Here is a 22195-nt window from a genome sequence, read left to right on the forward strand (position 1 = left end):
GCTGGCCAGGAACCACATCTGAAGAGAAGTAGGAGCTTCGGATTCCAAGGCCCTGGCCTAGGCCTCTCTCCTGGTATTACAGGGGGGCCTCTCTCCTAAGCCCCACTCAAAGGGTTAGACCTCTGGCCAGATCTGCCATGGGGTCCAGCCAAGCTTTCTGACTAAACAAGCAATAAGAGGCTCTAGGCTGACCCGGTTCCAAGGATCCTTTCTGCCCTCCTTTGGGTCACCTGGTCTCCAGAAAGAGCCAGTGCCACCCACTTTCCTGTCAGGCTGTCTGAGTGTTCCGAGGGATCATGACCAGGGCCCAGGATGACCTGGTGGGAGTGTCCCGCTGCTGCTGCATGAAGCCCAGCTCCGCAGGCCTGTCTCACCAGACCCCTGCCCCGCCCCCTGCGGTTCCTACCAGAAATGCCACACCCCCTCCCCCCACCCTTCCCTGGAGAGGTAGCTCAGCCAAATATAAGTCTAAGCAGGGTCCATCCGTGTGGACCAGAGCCAGTCTGAAGTCGTTATGTGCTTTCTGGTCTCCAGTTTCAGTGTGTTAGGGGCAAGAGATGATTGAAAAACTTGCTCCTTAGAGGAATCAGGCCAGACTCAACTTGGGAAGAGGGCAAGATTGCAAGAAGGAGCCAGTTCACCCCAGGATCTGTTTCAGGGTTTACTACCAGCCCTTCCTGTTTGAGGCTGGCCTTTGGGAAGCAATAGGCCACCAGGCCTGGCCAACCCCAGTTCAAGCCATGCCAGGAATCTGCCCACCTGCCAAGTTCAGTTCTTTTAAGGTGCCTCTTCAGGGACACAGAGTGTCTCTCTGATTGGGCTTCTAAATCAAAAGCCTGATGTTCGTGTCCCTCTCATAGGGGGAGCTTTGGACACAGGACCAGTGTGGAAGGGTCAGGTAAGGGTCTCCACTCTGCACATTGTAGAGGGGACCCTTTGCGGGCCCATGGTCCCTCACTAAAGAGGTTGAGGTAACTTGCCTTCAGTTAACCTGGGACCTTCTGTTTAATTCCCTCCTGCCTCCCAAAGATTTGGACCATTTTATAAATGTATAAATTCACCTCTGTTCTCAGTGGCCCCGAAGCTTCCCTGTGCTAACAGCATGGGAAGTCTAAAGGCAGTCATTCCCTGGGAAGTGAGTCCCGCTCTGTTTTGCAACCATACCCTGTTCCTGAGGAGGCCTCATTCAGTAAGGCAACTCCCCATCCCCCGCCAAGGTTGTCTTGCATTTCCCAGCCAAGTCAAGTGTCTACAGAAGGTAAACCTGTTTTCCCCTTTAGGTCTTCATTTGGTTATTTGTTAACTGTTGTCCCTCAGTTGCCTTTTTTGTAAAATGAGGTTTTAGTTTTGTCTTCTAAAAAAAAAAAAAACACCGGTAAATACTTGCATTCAAGCCAGGGAGGGGAGGCAGAGGTCTGGCCCCCTGCCACATTCTCTTAATGCTGTGGGGCATGCCCCTGGAGCAGACTCTCGTCTTTGGGGCCCTGAGCTTCTTTGCTTGTAGTTATCTCAGATTTGACCTGTCTCTGTTGTGCCGCTCAACCCCCTTCAAGACGCCATCTGGAGGGTCAGGGAGGTCTGCCTCCCACTGTGACTGGGCTCTGGGGTTCTGACCACCTTGCTTACAAGTCCATAATTTGATAAATTTGTTGTATTCAAAAACTTGAAATGTAGGATGCCATTAAGTGTCTGTTTATATTTTTGAAATATTTGTATTACTTACAATTAATGAATAAAAGTGGGTTTAAAAAACCCATCCATGAATGGATGCTGTCTCCTGTCCCTGCTCTTGTTCATTCGTAACTTACCCCCCACCCTTTGTTCCCTCAGAACCCCTCTGTCATTACGAGGCTGGAGTGCCCAGGCTGGGAGACCAACTGTGGACTCAGCACAGGGATTCTGCCCAAGGTCACAGAACTTGGGCTCCATTAGCTCTTCCCTGGCCCCCGGGTAGAATCAACCCCATTCCCTCCAGGTGCTTAATAAGCATAAGCTTGGTGTTCTGTTGACTTCTGGTGAGGAACTGGAAGCTCCGGAGGGACTTAGGGATGTAGAGTCTTCCTTCTGTACCCCTTACTGGTTTTCCCAGAGTAGGAGCCCTGGAACTCAACAGTGGTTCCTGGCACCTAGTAAGCACTCAGATTTTGATTGGACTGCCATATGACCCCCCAAGGGACAAAACAGAATGACCTGATAACACACTGTGGCCCTTCACCCAGACTTCACCTCCGAGAAATGCCTAGAAACTTCTGGGGGAGGCGCTTGCCAGCCTGGACATCCCAGGGGCTCAGCGGGCGGCCCAGCCCTGCCTCCTGTCATCAGTGTAATGCATTCATATCTACAGGATGGCAAATTTCATATCCTCCCACCCTCTTTCCTGCATTATTGATGACTTCACTTTTAAAAAAATCAATTATATCAGGGCGTGGAACTGGAGTTAAAAAGAAGCCTTTAAAAGTCTGCTCTTGTTTTTGCTCTTTTGAATAGGAACAGATAGAGCTTTCCCTCTGGTTTGAATAAGTCGAGCCCAGGGCTAGGATGGCTGTGATTGGCCAGGACTAGGAAAATGCGGTTAAGATGCAAACCCAAGCAAATAAAACCCAGTATCTGCACAGCCATTACTAAGAGAAGGCAGCAGGGCCTGGAGCCTCCCGCACTGGGTGGTTCCTCAACACTGCTTACTCACAGCCAGAAAACTGGGAAGACTGGTAGAAGGCAAGGTAAGTTCTCTTTGGTTTATGGGTGCATGTCAGTAGAGCATGGACTAGAAAGAAACAAGAGATTGAAATTTCCTTGGCCTTGTCTTCTTGGATGAGGCTTAGAGGATTGAACCAGAAGCTTGTCAGTTTTGCAAACTTCCTGCTGACAAGTTGAGGTAATTTTTAAGAGCTCCCTAAACATTAAGGCATATTTTCAAAAACTAAGAAACAGAATACCCCAGCTCAAAAAGATGGTGTAGAGCAAGGCATAAATGAAAACCAGCTTCCTCTACTTCGGGTCCATTCACAGTGTTGATAGGAATTAAGGGCCACTACCTTTTAACCTGGGATTTCAAAACTGCACCCCACCCAGCGGTAGTGTCAAAGGGTACTAAGTTAATAAATTAGGAGTTGAGGAGGGATGGAGAGACGCTTTGGGAGACTTCGGTGTCAGTTTCTAGGTGTTCCAGTATGGCAGAGTTCCTTCTGTGAGCATGTCCTGTCCTGTATTTCAGGGCTCCTGGCCCAGTGAGTGTCTTGATTGCTAAGTCCCTGTTGGGAATTGGGACCGCTTTTGGCCTCTGGACTCACAGTCCTAATTAGTGACAGCTGGTTTGACTTTTAGCAGGTTTACACTTAGCTCTCTCCCAGGAACGAATTGGTCTTTATCCCCTTCCCCTAGTTGGGTCATGGCATTTGCCTTTAGTGACTGAAATCTAGGATCTGCAGGAAACCTGAACAAATATTCCCCAGCAGTTCCAAGCAGCACAGGGTGGGGCAGTGCCAGTTATCAAATTAAATCCTCAAACATTACTGCTCCGCATCATTGCTCTGCTTTAGGCCTGCTACAGCAGTAGACAAAGGGAGATTTTTGTTTGTCTTTTTTTGTTTTGCCAATGTCCACACTAGATAATGGCACATACCCAAACCTAGGTTCATCTACCAAGGCTCAAGAAAAGAATGGCCAGACGTGCTCCTCCTGACGAGGACAATATGCTTCCAAATAGCCAAACCCCAGGCTTTCCTGGTGGCTCAGATGGTAAAGAAACTGTCTGCAATGCAGAAGACCGGGGATCGATCCCTGGGTCGGGGAGATGCCCTGGAGAAGGGAATGGCTACCCACTCCAGTATTCTTGCCTGGAGAATTCCATGGATGAGGAGCCTGGTGGGCTACAGTCCATGGAGTCACAAAGAGTCAGACACGGCTGAGTGACTAATACTTTCACAAAATCCCAGCTAGACCTTTCAGGGCTTTTGGTTTTTGTTTTTCTTTTTCCTGTGTATTAATGAATCAGTCAAGCCCATCCTTTACCTTTGCCATGTGAGAGCATTCATCAGTTACTGTATATCACGAGATTGCAAGCCCCTTGAGAGCAAGAACCGGACAGGAATTTTCATGATGCAAAAGCTATGCGACCGTGGACATGTGTAAGAGCTTGATAACCCTAGACACGCCTCGAATAGAGATGGTGCATAATGCACTTCTCTTGACCTCTCCCTGTGTCTCCGCACCCTGCCTGCGGAAGGGCACTGCACCACTGGCTGGGTCTGTGGGGGCGGGGGAGGGTCTGTCCACAGGCCACGCCCGCCTGTCCCTGCTGGCACCCTGAACTCTTAGTACTCCAACCAGAGATCAACCCACCCCCGCCCCCACCCCCCGCATTGGAAATCCAAGCCTTAAGTGGTGGACTGCCAGGGAAGTCCACACCCTGAATTCTATGTCCCAGCTCTGCCATTTTACTTTCCCTTTTCTTCTGTGAGGCACAGGGAATATATTAGTCATATGACAAAAGCAGGATGGGATAGTTTAAGAATGGTTTACTTTAAAAAGTCTGGTAAGTGAAAGCCCAAAGAGTGGACTGTGAAGAGGACCTGCCAAGCAGAGAGTCTGGGAGAACTGGAATAAGAATGAGAGAAGGAAACTCAGTTTGGAAATACTCTGATGTAAGCTTTTCAGCCCATGTGCCACTGAATTTAGGTAAGTTAGGAAGAGTTGTAGTACCTCAGAGTAATTAGAACAGAGATTTTAAGATCAGGGAGGGATTTCTTTCTGGTGATACTGAGCAAATTATTTAACCTCTCTGAACCTCAATTTTCCCACAATATAAGATGAAGGAAATATATTCAGCTTATGAGAATTAAATGAGAGAAGTAAAATCAGTCAACAGAGGGTTTAACACATTTGTCACCCCTTCAGTAAATAATGATGCCTGTTACCAGAGCTCTTAACAAGGGAAGTGCAAGGGCAAAGCAGAACTTGCCCCCCCACCACCACCTCGCCGCCAGGTCAGCCAGGCTTACGACATGAACTTGGACAAGTCATTTCCCACATCACTGTGAGACAACAGTGCAGGGATGCGCCATGAGGATGTGGCCGGATGGCTGACGACATTGGGAAGTGACTTAGGAGGAAAGCGGGCGGGATGCCTGCTCTGAGAGGCGTCACCTCTCCACTTGCTCTGTGATGTTTCAGTCCCGGGAAGACAAGCGCCATGTCTCTGAGCAGCGCCTTCCAGGCTGTGGGCAACGACCCTGGGATCATCACCTGGAGAATAGAGGTGAGCTGGGCGGGACAGGGCACCTCCTGGGCCGCCGAAAGCCCCCAACACTGAGTTTCCTGCTAGTGGCTCGGCAGCAGTGAGAGGCAGCGCTGAAGAGCACAGTCTCCTATTCTTGCACAGAGCGGGGTGGCAGGGGGGAGGTGAGGTGGAAGAAATGCTCTTCACAAGCAAAAATAAGCTGGCCCTTTATCCAGCCATCTGCACTTCCAGTAAATGCCCTGGAGAGATGGGTGGGGCCCAGGCCACCCAGAGAGCCAAGACTACTGGCTGCTGTAGTCAGGACAATGGAACCTGTCTTCCACGGGGCACTCTGGCTCCTGCAAAGTAGGAGGAGGTTTGGGTACAGCATAGATGGGGGCCCTGCTCATCCCTTCTACTCCGGCTTGAGCCCCTCTGGCTGACCCGGAGCGCCACCGGTCTGTAGCTGGGAACCGCCCTGGCCCAGAAAGCCTTACCTCCTCCTCCCTGCTCTGAGCCCAGTGAGGGACTGCTGCATAAAACCCAGAGGAGATGCCCACCTCACTATCGTCCTCAAGAGGGGTCACAGCTGCCTAGCAAGCTGCTCAGAGCCAGGTCACTCCCACTGCTTTTAAGGCTCCCCGTGCATTTAACAACTAATAGGAACAAAAAGTTACACAAATTGTGGGATAGTTAACATTCTCACATTTGACACACATATTTTATATAGAATATACTCACATAGAACCGCAGGTTTACCTCTTTGGAGACAGTGATGAAAGTCCCCATCAGAGGCCACATGAACGGCTCTCCTGGGACGAGCCAGACATGCTATGACAGATGCATCAGAGCTCCAATCCAGACTCCAGACAGGAGCCCTCAGCACGGAACCTGCACACAGCCAGCCCTCAGCCCCCAGAGCCTCACAGAATCCGGGTACTCCACTCCGTTCTCAGACCTCGGCCGGTGCTGGGTGGATGGAGTCAGTGCTGGAGACCCTGGTGCTTCGGCTCAGAGACTTGAGGCTCTTCCTTGAGGGCTTACACCCAACTGCATAGGACTGAGGGGGCTCACCAGGTTGCTCAGTGTAGTGAGATGAGACCAGGCAGGTGGTAGGAGGAGGGCAGACCCAGGGCTGTGCAGGCGGAGCTCAGCAGAAGCTGGAGGGATGTGCGCTCATCCTGGGGCTGGCCGCCATGACCCGTTGGGGACATCTCCCTACCTTTCCACCCACTCCCCAGCCCTGTCACCTGTGCCAAATAATAGCATGGAGGGAGGAGGCTTGTGGGACGAGGGGGAAGGGATGTAGCCTATCCACACCCCTTGTCCTTCCAGAAAATGGAGCTGGCGCTGGTGCCTCTGAGCGCCCACGGCAACTTCTATGAGGGAGACTGCTACGTCATCCTCTCGGTGAGCACCGTCCGCCCTCTCCCCTGATTCTCACAAGCTCCTCCCCAGAGAGCCAGCTCCGGGGCTTCCCTGGGAGATTTGCCCACAAAATTAATCAGGCCTCTGGTATCCGTCTTGATTCTTCCTCGCTGTTGCATGGAACAGGCTTCCAGTTTGACTATCAAAGGCTGTGCTTAGGCCAGGGTTTTAAATTTTGCATCTGAATGGGGGAGAGGTGTGGCCGTCAGTCTGAACATCAGCATGTGGCCCATAGCCAGGCTTCAGCCTCCTGAGCCCAGACCCCAGATTACAGTGCTGTGGAGGAAGGCCAGGTGGACACAGGGCCGTCTCTGGCCTCAAAGTGCTCACCTAGCCGAGGGAACAGTCTCCCACATGGACGGTGCCGACAGAGCCACGCTGGGAGACAGCAGCTCTATACAGCTGTGAGGGTGCAGGGGTGCAAATGAGCAACAAGAGAACTCTTGCCTGCATTCCAACCTGGCAAGATTTCCCCCTACCTCTGCTTATGTGGAGGACAGTAAGCTGTCAGCATTCCCCAAATGTAGGGAGGGACTCAGGCTGGTAGGGCTTGAGTCACGGAACAGGTCTGCCCAGGGGCCACTGTAGGGGGCAAGAGACTGCAGAGCAGGACACAGAGGCCTGAGCCTGCCGAGAATGGGACACAAGCCACCCTAGGCAGCTACCTTCCCAGGCCAGAGGGGCGAACCAGCCCTTGAGCCAATCTCTTTGACTACACCCCAGACCCGGAGAGTGGGCTGCCTCCTCTCCCAAGACATCCACTTCTGGATTGGGAAGGACTCCTCCCAGGATGAACAGAGCTGCGCAGCCATCTACACTACGCAGCTGGACGACTACTTGGGGGGCAGCCCCGTTCAGCACCGGGAGGTCCAGTACCACGAGTCCGACACCTTCCGTGGCTACTTCAAGCAGGGCATCATGTGAGTAGCTGGGCACACAGCAAGGATGTAGACGTGGTCCACCAAAGAGGAAACCCAAAGGCTAAAAAGTATGCGAAGAAAGTAATCAGAGAAATGCGAATCAAAACAAAGCTGTCCTCTCCACCAGTGTAAGTTAGAGAGCTGGGTGGTGCTGAGTGTTGGCAAGGCTGTGGGGAGATGGGCACCCGGGGGCCCTGCCGGTGGGAACGAGGACTGGCCCAGTGTTCCGGAGGGCAGTCTGCTACTGCCACAAGGGCACGGGAGCCAGAATGTTCACAGTGGTATTAGTGGTGGTGAGAAGCTGCAGGCAGTGGGGCATGTGCCTCCCCCAGGGAGACTGAACAGGAGAAACACTCCGAGACAGCAGGGAGTACCATGCCATCACATTAGAGACACATCTGACCTGTGGACACACCTTAAAAACACTGGGCTTAAGGAACACAGGAAGAAACAGGCTTGAAATATAGAACAGAATGCCAATTCCTGTTTGTAAAAAATGACATAAGCACAAAACAACAGGCCATGTTTTATCAGAATGAAAATAGAAAGATAGATGTTAAACGGTTAGAATGGATGCCTATGGTGGGGAGGAAAAGGCAGGGAGGGGAGTTTATGCAGATAAAAGGGAACACATACACTGCAAGAGCGGGGTCTTGTAAAGGCCGGTGATGACAGCCTGCCATGAACTGAGGAGTTTGATCACCTCCAAACTTTACACTGGAGATTGACAACAAAAGGATTCCAAGGAGCTCAAGCGTTCTGAGGCTGCTTGAAGGCCAGCTTCTTGCAGGTGAGCAGTCCTCACTGAGGCCCCATTGGGCACAGAGCAGCCTGCTGAACCACCAGGGAACCCAGCAACGGAGGCCCTCTGCTCCCGGGGGCTTTCTGGGCACCCTTCACGTGTGGGATGCCTAGAGGAGGCTGGGTTGGGGTGAGAACCAGAGGCAGGAGAGTGGTTTCCGGGAGTGAGTTGGTCTTCAGGCCACGGGAGATGGCCTGAAGAGGGCCCTGCCCCAACACACATGATGTTCAGCTTCAAGAACAAAACAAAACAAGCTCTTCCTGCCGTGGGGATTATCACTCCTCTGTCTGGAGGTCTAGTCCTCCGGTGGTTGGTTCCTACTCTTAATATCTCAACTCAAATGTCAGTCCTCCAGAGAAGACAGCCCCAAATGTTCGGTCAAAAAGCCTCCACTAGGGGCAACTCTGTGGCAGGGGTGACCAGCATCAGTGTTTGCCTTGCTCATTTACTGTCATCACCCATGTGGGCAAAGGCTGCCTCTGTGTGGCCCACCACTCTCTCCCCAGGACCTGGCAAACAGCAGGTTCTCAGTAAATAACGCAACGGCTGTTCCCTCAGCTACAAGAAAGGGGGTGTGGCCTCTGGGATGAAGCACGTGGAGACCAACGCCTACAACGTGAAGCGGCTGCTGCATGTGAAAGGGAAGAGAAACATCCGGGCCACCGAGGTCAGTCCTGCCCCTATCTGTCCTGGGCCTGAGGCCTCTCCGCCTGGCACCCAGGAATTCCTTCTGCCCTATGTCTGTCTCTTCCCTGCAGGTGGAAATGAGCTGGGACAGTTTTAACCGAGGGGATGTCTTCCTGCTGGATCTTGGGAAGGTCATCGTCCAGTGGAACGGCCCAGAGAGCAGCAGTGGGGAGCGCCTGAAGGTGTGGCCCATGCGGTCGGCCCCTCCTTTCCCCCAGCTACTCTTTCCTTCTTTCCCGGCTGGCTCTTTCCTGCCCTTCCAGCCAGATGCCTGCCTTTGAGCAGCATCTGTTTCAGAGATAGGCCACATGACTGAGGCTGCAACTCAGCCTGGGGTTCCTCAGTATCAGGGTAACCCCTGTGTCTGGGATCCAGGCTGTTTCTCTTGGAGCTAAGGGCATCCCCGGCCTTCTTTACAGGCAATGCTTCTGGCAAAGGATATTCGGGACAGGGAGCGAGGGGGCCGTGCTGAGATAGGAGTGATCGAGGGAGACAAGGAGGCAGCCAGCCCGGAGCTGATGAAGGTCCTTCAGGACACCCTCGGCCGGCGCTCCATTATCCAACCGGCAGTCCCAGATGAGGTCATAGATCAGCAGCAGAAATCAAACATCACATTGTATCAGTGAGTAGCTAAGGCTGGCTGCTGATTGGAAGCTGGGGTCAGGGGAAGGTGGCCCCCAGAGAAACAAGCACTTCTGCTTGGCTTCATTTGGGGTGCAGGCACCTGGGTTTCTTTCAGTCTTTCTTTGAATGCAGCTTCTACAAGGAGTTTGTTGTTCCCTGAGCAGCTACTGTCTGCTCTTGTTAGCAATGATTCCTGATCTCTGGGAGAGAATGTTCCTTGACTCAAGTCTATGCATCCCAGGGGTGTGGACAGGATAATGTCAGGGGAAGGGTAGAGATAATATTCAGGAAAGAGATGCACAGAAGGCTCCCCCAGACAACAGTGTCCATCACATCCCAGTCCGCACTCATGCCATGCCTGTCGCAAGAAGTCAAACTCTACCCAGAAACTCCATCCTAAGACCAAGCCAGGAAATAACAAACTGACCACATGATGCTTTGTAGAAGGGAATGTACAGGCTAACTTCTCCCCTTCTCCAGTGTCTCGGATTCATCTGGGCAGCTGGTGGTCACAGAGGTAGCGACGAGGCCTCTGGTCCAGGACTTACTGAATCCTGATGTGAGTAGCACTTGGGTGGGCTTGGCTTGGGGTAGCCGGACCTGGCTTCAGAGGCAGGCCCCACGGAGAGGCCTTCCTTATGGTTTCGGGCAGCAGTAACCACTTTTGTCCCTGGCCATCTGCTTCAGGACTGCTACATCCTGGACCAAAGTGGAACCAAGATCTATGTGTGGAAAGGAAGAGGAGCCACAAAGGTTGAGAAACAGATGGCCATGTCTAAAGCCCTGGTAGGAGCTATGGACATGCAGTATTATCCAAAAAGTCTGTTCACGAAACATCAGAGGTGCTCAGAGAGCCATATTAGGTGCTGGAGCACAAAACATCACAGTTATATCCATGACTTCAAAGTCAGACAGACAAACTGGGATTCAAATCCAGGTCTAGTGTTACTTCCTGGGGTTGTTGTGATGGTTAAATAACATTTGTAAAGCATTTAAACACACTGGCACACACACCTTCCCAATAAAAGGTGGCTGTTATTATTGAAGGCAATACCACACATCAACAGCCCTGTCCTCAAGGAACTTATGACATTATTGTGCAGCATCCTGCAGCTGAACCAAGCAGGATGCATCTACCAAGCAAAAAAAAAAAAACAAATGAAAGTGATGCAAAATCAGTAGAGTACAGAAGTGCTGAAGGAATATACTAGACAGAATTTAAAAAAAAAATCAGTAATAATCATGACCAATGAAGGAATGCCAAAATGTTCCATTTAGTCCTTTCCTTGAGGCAGCTAGCGTGGTCCCTAGACAGAAGTGAGTTAGAATTTGACTTTGACTCCCAGAAGGGAACAATCCTACCCAATGGCTTCAAAGGGGTAAATTACCAGTCAAGCCAAGAAACCAGTGCATTCCCTGACTGACCTGCCCTTTGGGGGTGGGGGGTACCCACAGGACTTCATCAGGATGAAGGGCTACCCCAGCAGCACCAACGTGGAGACCGTCAATGACGGTGCCGAGTCAGCCATGTTCAAGCAGCTGTTCCAGAAGTGGACGGTGAAGGAACAGACCGTGGGTCTGGGGAAAACGTTCAGCGTGGGTAAAGTTGGTAAGACTGCCCCCAGATGGTGTTCTCATTGTGGGGAGTCTCTAGAAAGATGGGCATGGATGCTTTTCATTCACCTGGCTTCTCCCAACCCCTTCTCTGCAGCGAAGGTTTTCCAGGATAAATTTGATGTAACTCTGCTGCACACCAAACCAGAGGTGGCAGCCCAGGAAAGAATGGTGGATGACGGCAACGGCAAAGTTGAGGTAATAAGCCCAGTGACCCATGTGCCAGGGCAGGCAGGGCACCGGTCTCCTGGCTGCTTTGCTGCAGAGGAGCGCACAGGATCCTGTGTCTCCTCTGTTTCCCTTGTCATCTCTGGGGCCTCGGGACTCTTCCCTAAGAGGTGTCTGCATCTTCAGGGTTCTCCCACAATTCTTCAGGGAAGGGAAAGGTAGGCATCCCAGTGTGCTGTCAACAGCTCACCTGGCAGACGCATTCAAATGACCTCTGAGCTGTGATGGGGGTGCGCCTGACCAGGGATGACCTACTTCTCCGGATTCAAATCATGCAAATGGGATAAGCCCTCAGTACTGGGAAGAAGCACCAGAGGATAAGGGGTACTGTGAATGGACCTTTGTGCCTCATCCCACCTGGATTCTCTGCTCAGCATGGCCCAGTTCCCTCCAGGTGGCTGTTTGTTCAAAGAGGACTCCCCCCATCTCTGGGGAACTGTGTCTCTTCTATGCCCAGGTCTGGAGGATAGAAAACCTGGAGCTGGTCCCCGTGGAGCACCAGTGGTATGGCTTCTTTTATGGGGGAGACTGCTATCTGGTTCTCTATACGTACGAGATGCATGGGAAGCCTCATTACATCCTGTATATCTGGCAGGTAGGCCTGGGGCAGGCTCTTAGCTTTGGATCCTGGTGCTTCCTCTGGCCACTGAGCTGGGGCCAGGGGTGGCAGGGACCCATTGCACCCTTCTCACCCCTGCAGGGCTGCCACGCCTCACAGGATGAGCTGGCAGCCTCGGCATATCAGGCGGTAGAGGTGGACCAGCAGTTTGAAGGGGCCCCTGTGCAGGTTCGGGTTACCATGGGAAAGGAGCCGCGCCACTTCATGGCCATCTTCAAAGGAAAGCTGGTCATCTTTGAGGTGAGAAACCTAAGGTAAAACTACACCAGAAGCAGAATGCTCAGAACCAGCAGGTCAGCAGGGAGCTACAGTAGAGGAGAGGAGGGGTGGACAGTGGGGCTTGGGGAGGACACAGACGAGAAGGAGGTGGATCTCTCTAAGACACTGAAGTGCATCCCGACTGCCTAGGGCTTCAAGTCCTCACCCCTGCCTAGTTCATGTTCAAGGTCTTGTATAATCTGACCCATATTACCTGTGCAGGTGCATCACCCTCAGCTCCCTAACCTCCACACTCCACTCCAGTCAGGTGGGTCTCCTCTTTAGACCTCACATGTGCTCTATCATTCCCTGTCTGCCTCCCCCAGCCATGTGCCCCTTCAGACTCCAGTCCCATGTCTTCCAGAAAGCCTTGGCTGAAGCACCACCAGAACTGTATGATGTCACACGCTTGATATACACAAGTCTGTGGTCAAGTCCTAGTCTTGTCATTGATTACCCAGTTTTCTGAGCCTCAGTTTCCCCACCTGCACTGTGGGATAATAATACCTACTTCACAGAGTTATTATGAGGATCAATAAAATGATATAGCTAAGGCACCAGAAAAGAGCCTGGCATATAACCCAGGTCTCAGAATGAAAGCTAACACCATTTCTTAAAAATATTTATTTATTTGGCTGCAGAGGGTCTTAGCTATGGCATGTGGGATCTAGTTCTCTGACCAGGGATTGAAGCTGGGCCCCCTGCACTGAGAGCACAGAGTCTTAGCTGCTGGACCATCAGGGAAGTCCCCTGAAAGCTAACACTGTTGGTACCATAACTCCGGCTCATCTCGACCTCTCCCAGTTGGCTGAGAAGCTCCTTGAGGGCAAAGATGGTGTCAGATACAGCCCTATTCTCCACAGCGCTGGCCCAGTGCTCAGCGTACACTGTATACCTTAGATCTGGACTCTGCTTTTTTCTTTCTCTCTAGGGTGGGACTTCTAGGAAGGGAAATGCTGAGCCGGATCCTCCAGTAAGACTCTTCCAGATTCAAGGACATAACAAATCTAACACCAAAGCAGTGGAGGTCCCAGCCTTCACCTCCTCCCTAAACTCCAATGATGTCTTTCTGCTGAGGACGCAGGCAGAGCACTACCTGTGGTTTGGCAAGGTAAGACAGCTGGCCCAGCAGTCACACCCATCCCTTGGCTCCCAGCCCTGCACCCACCCTCTGGTCAGCAAGGGCAAAGGAACTGAGAATAGGCTGGAGCAGTCCTCAAATAGAGGAGCCTTTTCCTAAAGATTCTTCAAAGGGACCAGCAATGTTCCTCACAATTAGGCCTCCAGTTACACACTCAATAATGGCACTGCGCACACCCAGGAGACCCTCCATAAACAGCTAAACACATGGAGGCTGGATGCAGGATGGAAAAGTCAATCTTTCCACACCAGTTTGGTGCACTGTAATAGGACAGGCATTAACACTGAACAAAAGAACACTAAAAATATGATTTTTGTCAATTCAGATTTCATCTGCAATGAAAAGCACTAGAACTGTTTTACAAAAGAGAATTGAATAGGAAAAGATGCTCAATATTAATAGTCATTAGGGAAATGCAAATAGAAACCCCAATGAGATACCACTACACACGTATGACTAATGACTAAAAAACCTATGCTATCTAGTGCTGGTGACAAAAGCAATAGGAATTCTCACACACTGCAGGTGAAAATGCAGATACGGCCTTAGAAAACAATTTGATGGTTTCTTATAAAACATATACCTATTGTATGAGCCCATTCCTGGGTACATACATTCCTGGGTATGTACCCATGTGAAAAAACTACCTTCACACAAAAACCTATACACAAATGTTTAATAGCACCTTTATTTCTAATTGCCAAAAACTGGAAGCAAATCAACTGGAGGATGGATGAGCAAGCAGTGGTGCTTCCACACAATTGGAATGGACTACTACTCAGCTACAGAACACCCACAACTGCCAAGGAAGAATCGCAAATGCATTATGCTAAGTGAGAGAAGCTAGACTCAGAGGCCACACTATGCAGGATTCCATTTACCAGGTTCTGGAAGAGGCAAAACTGTCAGGATGGGAACAGATCCGTGGTTGCCAGAGGCTAAGGATGCATGGAGGGTTTGACTACAAAGGTGTGGGTGGTCGGAGGGAAACTTTTGCAGTGGTGAGGCAACTTCTCTCTTTTTTGTTGTGGCGGTGGTAGTGTGATTCTATGCATTTGTCAAGAGTCATAGAACTCTATGGCAGAAAGGGTGAATTTTCCTGTATATAATTTTAAAAATATTTTTCTTAAAAAAAATAATCACAAGTAAGTGCTAAAATTCCAACTGAAGGTAAAACAAAAGTGACCTCTCAATACCCACCGAGCATTTCAGAGTCTAGTCTGGTCCTTTGCTACCACACTGTTTTCCTCCTTCCCACCCACCCCCACCCCCACCCACCTCCCCCCCAGCCCCCCACCCCCCACCCCTCACCCTGCCTCCACCCTTCCCAGCACCAGAACAAACCCATCTATCTCCCTGTCCTGAGGTCTTTTGGCTTGGTAACTAATCCTGGCTGCTGCTGCTAAGTCACTTCAGTCGTGTCCAACTCTGTGTGACCCCATAGACGGCAGCCCACCAGGCTTTCCCGTCCCTGGGATTCTCCAGGCAAGAACACTGGAGTGGGTTGCCATTTCCTTCTACACTGAGTTATTAGTCTAAGCACTTTATTCCCACATCAACGTGCCTGTGTGTGACTCACATCTGTGTTCTCCCCACCCCGTTCTCAGGGGTCTAGTGGGGATGAGCGGGCGATGGCTAAGGAGCTGGCCGGACTTCTCTGTGACGGTACTGAGAACACAGTGGCTGAGGGCCAGGAGCCAGCTGAGTTCTGGGACCTGCTGGGAGGGAAAACTCCCTATGCCAGTGACAAAAGGTACAGGACCACAGCATCCCCTCCGTTTGGCTCCCCCTGCCTCCCAGACTGGTGAACTGCAGGTGATTTCCAAGCAGCTCAGCTCCTCTACATGGACTGTATTGCAGACTACAGCAGGAGATCCTAGATGTCCAGTCTCGTCTCTTTGAATGTTCCAATAAGACTGGCCGGTTCACTGTCACTGAGATCATAGACTTTACCCAGGACGACCTGAACCCAGGTGACGTGATGCTCCTGGATACCTGGGACCAGGTAAGACACAGCCGGAGAGCTTGGAACAAATGACAGACATCCTCAAGCTTTAGGCTATTTTTTTGTATAGTATCTCTCCCCCAAACCCCAGGTAAGCCAGGGTAGCCCTGGACCATCCCCAAGTCAATCAAACAATTGTCAGTGGTGACCGAAGGAAGAGCCTGCTTTTTTGCCAGGGTTGGAGAGAGTAGAATGTTGTTTAAAACTCACCATCCTGGGAATTTTCCCACTATGCTCTGGGAAAATCATGCCATCCTATCACACACTCCATTCTCTCAGGACCAAGAGCAGTAGGCTGCACACCTGGAGATATGGGCCTTTGGGGGAATAAAGGGATAAAAGGGGACATCTTCAAGGCCACCCCTCTGCCACATCCGGTTTTCTTCAATTTGGCTCAGCAAACACCTCTTCCTTTCTAATCACTGTGCTGGGCGTGGTGTCGCTAAGGCAAAGGGCCCCACCCCACTCTCAGAGTCTACAGGCTGACGGAGGGTGGAGGAGACCAGATGGAGGATCATCATTTTACTGTGATGGAGGTACATATGAAGTGCCTCAGGAGCACAAATTAGGGTATTCAACACAGTTTGGGGGCTCAGAGAAGACTCTCTGGAGGAGATGTCTCCAAGACTCCAAGGAGAAACAGGTATTAATCAGGTAAAGAGGCCATTCCAGGCAAAAGAAAAGCAGGGCAGGAAATAGTCTAGTATATAGGGAACTACAAAGAGTATTATCAGAGTATAAGACAGAGTTAAAGAGTGCCCTAGAGGTGAAGCTAAAGAAGTAGGTATGGACCTTACCAACCAAGTCAAGAAGTTTGGAACTTACCCTGGAAAGCTACTGAAATTTAAGCAGGTGAGTGACATGGTCAGATTGTGCTTTAGATCACTCACTCTAGCGAGTGTAGGAGACGAGGGAGGGGGTGTGAGAAAAAAGAAGACTGTACGTTGGGAGGCCCGTCAGCACACATGGTCCTAGTCCAGAAAGAGCTGCTGCTGGCCCACAGAAGCAGTGGAGTAGAGCTGGATGGATGGCGACAGATTTGACAAAAGCATGAGAGGTAAACTAGCTAAGTCCTGGGGATACAGACTGCATTCAGAATGATTCCCAGGTTACTGCCTTGGGTGACTGAATGGACACCATTCCCCAAGAATGGAGACACAGATACAAGTTTAGAAAAGAGCTACATGTTGGGGGTGTTATACTTGAGGTGCTTGGAGACAGCCGAGAGGAGATGTTTTGCAAGAAGCTGGATTCAGGAAGCTGACGTTCAGAGAGTTCAGGACTGGAGATGTAGATGTGGGAGATACACAAATCAAAACAAATCTGAGAAAAACTTTACTCTGCTGAGGCTGTAAACTGCTGACGGGGAAAGACGGGGCAGCGCGTACTATCTAGCACTAGCCTCTGGCATGAGCGCAGTAACAGGTCTCTACAACAACAGGTGTTCCTGTGGATCGGGGCTGAGGCCAACGCTGCAGAGAAGAAGAGTGCTCTGTCTACCGCCCAGGAGTACCTGCACACTCACCCCAGCGGCCGAGACACCGGCACACCGATCCTGATCGTTAAACAGGGATTCGAGCCTCCCATCTTCACAGGCTGGTTCCTGGCCTGGGACCCTCACGTTTGGAGCGTAAGAACAGAGAAGCAGGGAGATGTTCTTACTGCCAGGGTGCTCAGCACTGACACCTCAGAAGGATGGCAGGGTACTCGAGGGCCGAGTCAACCCAGGACTGTACCCCCCCACTCCCTTCTCCCCTCTCCCGTTTTTACCTTCCTTCTCTTTCGCACCCTGCACAGCAGTTAAGTCTAGTCAGCAAATTCACAGCGTGCCTCAGGAACAGGCAACGTGAGAAGCAGTAAAGTTTGTGAAGTCTGTCCACACACATTACATCCTGATAGCCAGGGGAACATTGTTGCCTGTGTTACAAATGAGGAAGCTCAGAGAAGTTACTTGTCTACAGTCACAACCAGTAGGAAGAAGCCAGGTTTTCTGACTCCTAGTCAACTGCTCTTAGTATGGAATATTGAGGAGTCACCAGCAAAGAGTGCAGATCATGTTTAAGTACCTTCCAACCATGCATAGACCTGGAAGAGGGGATTTTCCTTTCTGCTTATCTCTGAAATGTCTTCTGTCCCCTGGCTGTTTTGCTTCTCTCAAGGGTTATAGACCAGACCTGAGACGTCCCTCCACTATAAGCAGCATCTCATCCTGTTTTCTATATCTTCTTCCTAGGCAGGGAAATCATATGAACAGTTAAAAGAAGAGCTGGGAGATGCTGTTGCTATCACAAGAATCACTGCTGTAAGTTTCTTGGAGGAGCTATTCACAGGCAACCAGAGCCAGAAAGAAACAGCAGATGCTGCAGACACAGCATGGCTGAAACCCTATCATGTCCTTCTCAGTATCACTCTGATGGTCTAATGTGATGTGAAGATTGTTTTAATCGGTAGAAAGAGCAGGCTTCAGAGCCGAGTTCCTTATTTTACTTCCTTCCAGAATTTAGAACAGACTTGCTGTTACCAAATCGAATTATTCAACTCTGTCACTCAGGAGAGATTAAATTAACTAGTAGTATTTTTCAGAAATAATAAGCTTGTAACCCAGGTGACACTATTAGTTTCTGACAGTGGCATCCACAGAAACTCAGGCCATTACCCCTGTTTTAACGGCCCCCAGAAGTGGAGCTCCCGGCCGAGAACCCAGCAGCTCTTTAGCATCAGGACAGTGCACAGCACCACTGTCCAAACCATCTGGTGTTTTGCTGTTTGTGCTCTACAAACTCAAGATTTCAAAACTCATGGCAACGTAGCATCTTTAAAATGTATTTAAGAGAAATATGACTTCAATTTGAAACCATCTCAAGGCCAGAAATGTAGAGCCCAAGTAAAAGTACCAAGAGAAGGGATGTGATCACAGTATTTAAGTGAGATTTATGCAAAACATTTACGCCAACTGACTATACAGGATTTACCTTAGACTCACTGAATCAGCTTCTCAAGAACCCCCAAACTAAACTATTTTAGATTTCCAGATGACTCTGACATGCAGCCAGCATAGGGGACCACTGTTCTAAAAGATGATTATAAAGCATGAAGTGGTTAAAAAAAAAAAAAATTTAATGTTATAAACATAGAACTTCAATTGCACAGACCTGAGTGGTCTTTTATTGTGTCTACATTCTTATCTTCCCTAGGATATGAGAGACACAACCCTTGCCCTGAATTCTGAGCCAAAATATTACCCCCTAGAAGTTCTGTTGAAAAATCAGAGTCAGGAGTTGCCAGAGGATGTGAACCCTGCCAAAAAGGAGGTGAGTGACTGACATGAGTGGAGCGCTGCAGAAGCACCATCTCGGAGTACGGCCAACAGTGTAAATACTCAGCAGACAACTGACCTACCCAGGAGCTCAAGCCAGAAACCCAGGGCTCCTTCTTGATTCTTTTTCCTCACCTCCCACATCAACCCATCAGCTAGCTGCCACCCACTGCTCTCCATCTCTCTGCTGCCAGTATGGTCCAGCCATCATGGACCACTGCCATAGGCCCCCAGTGAATTTTCACCTCTGTCCCTACAATCTGATCCCCATATAACCACCAGTGGGTTTTTATAGCAGATGATACTCTTCTATTTAACACACCTCGAATGGCTTCCCACTGCACTTAAAATCCAGAGTCCTCGCGATGGCCTCCAAGGCCCTATACAACCTGGCCCCTGCCCACCTGATTTCGTCTTACAGGCCAGTACTGTCTTCACTTACAGCCCTTTAGCCAGTTGCTGTTTTTCTGTTCCTCAAACATGAGCCTTTCTGCTGGCTACTGCTCCTGCCTGAAAAAACATCCCTCTCCCAGATCATCAGAAAGCCAGGTCCGCCTCATTGTTTAGGTCACAGCTGCAGGGTCACCTCCCCAGGAGGGCCTTCCCTGACCACCCGACCCTGCCTCCCTCAGCGCCTACAGTCCTTTTGTACTTGGTCACTCACTGTCTCTCTGCCCCACTCCCCGACACCTTCAAAAGCAGGGAGCTTGTCTGTATTGTTCACCATCACATTCTCAGCTTTTTAGCACCTAAACGGTGACTGGCAGATCATAGGCACAACTTAAGTTTCAGCTGATTTAATTAACAGTCATGTTGAATGAATGAATTTATTTTTCCCTTGAAGGGTCTCTGGGCTTCCCTGATAGCTCAGCTGGTAAAGAATGTGCCTGCCCCCAGTTCAATTCCTGGGTAGGGAAGACCCGCTGGAGAAGTGATAGGCTATCCACTCCAGTATTCATGGGCTTCCCTGGTGGCTCAACTGGTAAAGAATCCACCTGAGATGCAGGAGACCTGGGTTCAATCCCTGGGTTAGGAAGATCACCTGGAGAAGGGAAAGGCTAAGCACTCCAGTATTCTGCCTGGAGAATTCCATGGACTATATAGTCCATGGGGTCGCAAAAAGCCGGATACAGCTGAGCAACTTTCACTTGAAGGGTCTCTAAATTTTCCACAGTGTCTTATGTAACCAATTCTTAAGTATCTGGGCAACAACTTCCTTGAAAACAGAAACCATACCTTAATAATTTTACTTGGACTGAAAATATTCATTAATCATTAATAAATAAATGTTAGAATGTTATGCTCTCAACAAGATCCACTTGATCCTGCATTGGAAAACATCTGGCTAAAAAATGGCAGATTAAAAAAAGAAAAATATTAATAAAAAATGGCAGATGAGGGCATAAGGCAAGGAAAACTGTCACTCAGTTTAGCTGTCCATTCAGCCAAAGCCTAATGTTTAGCACTCATAAATAATACACAACCCATTTCTTGTCCTTCTGGCAAGACTGGTGCCAGGTGGGACTGCGAGCGCCGTGAACCCAGTCAGCGCTTCCGCAGGCCACGGTGGGACTCCACCAGCTGACGAGCTCGCCAATGAATAATTTAAGTCAAACACAGACTTTCTGGAAAATTCATTCTACTTCCCCTTTCAAGAAGCTACTTGGGACTATCTCTTGGCCCCTCTGCCCCCACCCCATTAACACTGACAGGTGCCAGGTCTTCTAACTAGAAACTTTGTTTTCTCTCTCAGAATTACCTCTCTGAAAAGGACTTTGTTTCTGTGTTTGGCATCACAAGAGGGCAGTTTGCTGCTCTGCCTGGCTGGAAACAGCTCCAGATGAAGAAAGAAAAGGGGCTTTTCTGAGGCAAGAAGGCATCTGCCTATTGCAAGATCCCAGAAGAGAGCAGTCAGTGCCAATGTAAGGAAAGAATTTCTCTAATTTCTGCCTAATGTCCAGCTACTTAATGGAGAGATAGTAGAGCCTGCCAATCACAGCATGTACTCCATTTTTCTCATCCCTGCATTTCTTAGTTGTCATATACCTAAAATGTTAGCTGCTCACTTTGAAATTTTTATGGTCTTCTGGCTGCAGCCTTAGCAGAAAACACTAAAACTGCAAGAAAATCTGGAGAAGTCAAAAGTAAGAGAACAGAAGAATTGTTTAAAGTGCTTAATTCTGGGGCAAGGGCCTAAGTTTGTTTTAAATTTTAAGGTTGGTATTTTCTATTTAACCCACAAATCATCAAAGTTATTCACATATATACCCTGAAGTCAAAATCTAAATGCTCAAATCTGTATGTGCCAGAAGTTTTTAAGTTTTCAAATAAAGATACCTATAAGAACAAATGGGAGTTCTTTTCAGTATTTTGGGTCTGCCCATTAGGGTAACTATTGTGTTCTATGAGAGAAATGTCTCAGGACTGGGGAAGTCAAGAGGCACTGCTGGGCTTCCCTCGAGTGGCTCAGTGGTAAAGAATCCACCTGCTGATGCAGGAGACATGAGTTCAATCCCTGCTCTGGGAAGATTCCACGTGCCATGGAGCAGCTAAGCCCCTGAGACACAACTATTGAGTCTGTGCTCTAGAGCGCAGAAGCCCCAGCTACTGAGCCCACGAGCCCCAACTACGGAAGCCTGCAAACTCTATAGAGTCTGTGCTCTGCAACAAGAGGAGCCACTGCAATGAGAAGCCCGAGCACCACAACTAGAGTAAAAGCCCACAAAGCAACAAAGACCCAGCACAGCCATAAACAAATACAACTATTAAATTTTTTTAAAAAAGAGGCACCGCTGAGGGAGCTCTCTGGATAGTTGGGATCCCTGTTTCTGGCACAAGAATCCCAGAATCTGCCACACAGCTGTCCAGGAAACCTCAGGCCGCACCCAGCTACACCCTACTATCCAGAAGAGAAACAAGGCCATGTGTTATTAATTTCAGGAATGAGGCCAGAACCAGTGTGTATACCACCACAGAGAGCCTTCAAAGCATGCTACAGACATCAACAAATGAACCACATTTTCCAGACAACTCTAAGTTTGAGTCAACAACTGCAGAAGAGTCCATGTGGCAAAAGTAATGTAACTGGGGAAGTTCCAGGATACAAGCGTAGTCCAAAGCATCACAAAGTAAAACTGAACAAGAGAGGCCTATGTCACAGGAGGAGGAGGGGAAGACTCAGACATCTTGGGGACGCCACAATAAATGCGCGGAAGGGAGAAGCAGCACAGTTCTCCCAGACACTGTCAGCCACTTCCATGAGGCTCACCTGTTGTTTTCTAAAACGTGTCACAAGTCAGGCTCAAAAAAGCTAGACCCAGCATGACGCAAACAAG

The 22195-nt window shown here is 49.7% G+C and overlaps 1 protein-coding gene across 3 annotated transcripts; it reads left to right on the plus strand.

Annotated features, from left to right (window-relative positions):
• Nucleotides 1-1758: 1758 nt before the first annotated feature.
• Nucleotides 1759-22192, plus strand: AVIL (advillin). 3 transcript variants are annotated; one of them, XM_005206617.5, is made up of 20 exons: nt 1759-2720; nt 5173-5257; nt 6554-6628; nt 7370-7566; nt 8927-9035; nt 9127-9237; nt 9475-9677; nt 10160-10238; nt 10367-10465; nt 11135-11288; nt 11391-11491; nt 11979-12116; nt 12222-12380; nt 13330-13509; nt 15147-15292; nt 15400-15544; nt 16986-17174; nt 17778-17846; nt 18739-18855; nt 20614-22192. In XM_005206617.5, the coding sequence occupies exons 2-20, from the start codon at nt 5192-5194 to the stop codon at nt 20725-20727; spliced, it is 2451 nt and encodes an 816-aa protein (XP_005206674.1). In that variant the 5' UTR covers nt 1759-2720; nt 5173-5191; the 3' UTR covers nt 20728-22192. The 3 variants fall into 3 exon arrangements, with proteins under 3 accessions (XP_005206674.1, XP_059742435.1, NP_001179458.1); XM_059886452.1 differs by having other exon boundaries at nt 11135-11491; NM_001192529.1 differs by lacking the exon at nt 1759-2720 and having other exon boundaries at nt 5192-5257; nt 20614-21210.
• Nucleotides 22193-22195: the final 3 nt, after the last annotated feature.

The sequence above is a fragment of the Bos taurus genome, chromosome 5 (genome assembly GCF_002263795.3).
Source record: "Bos taurus isolate L1 Dominette 01449 registration number 42190680 breed Hereford chromosome 5, ARS-UCD2.0, whole genome shotgun sequence".
In the NCBI taxonomy this organism is placed as follows: domain Eukaryota; kingdom Metazoa; phylum Chordata; class Mammalia; order Artiodactyla; family Bovidae; genus Bos; species Bos taurus.

What these genes read in the sequence shown, in the direction of transcription:
- AVIL (XM_059886452.1), top strand. Translation starts at nt 5,192, where the DNA reads ATGTCTCTGAGCAGCGCCTTCCAGGCTGTGGGCAACGACCCTGGGATC. An exon ending in GAAACATCCGGGCCACCGAG is followed by an intron (nt 9,036 to 9,126) that starts GTCAGTCCTGCC and finishes TCTTCCCTGCAG; the next exon opens with GTGGAAATGAGCTGGGACAG. An exon ending in TGAACCCTGCCAAAAAGGAG is followed by an intron (nt 18,856 to 20,613) that starts GTGAGTGACTGA and finishes TTTCTCTCTCAG; the next exon opens with AATTACCTCTCTGAAAAGGA.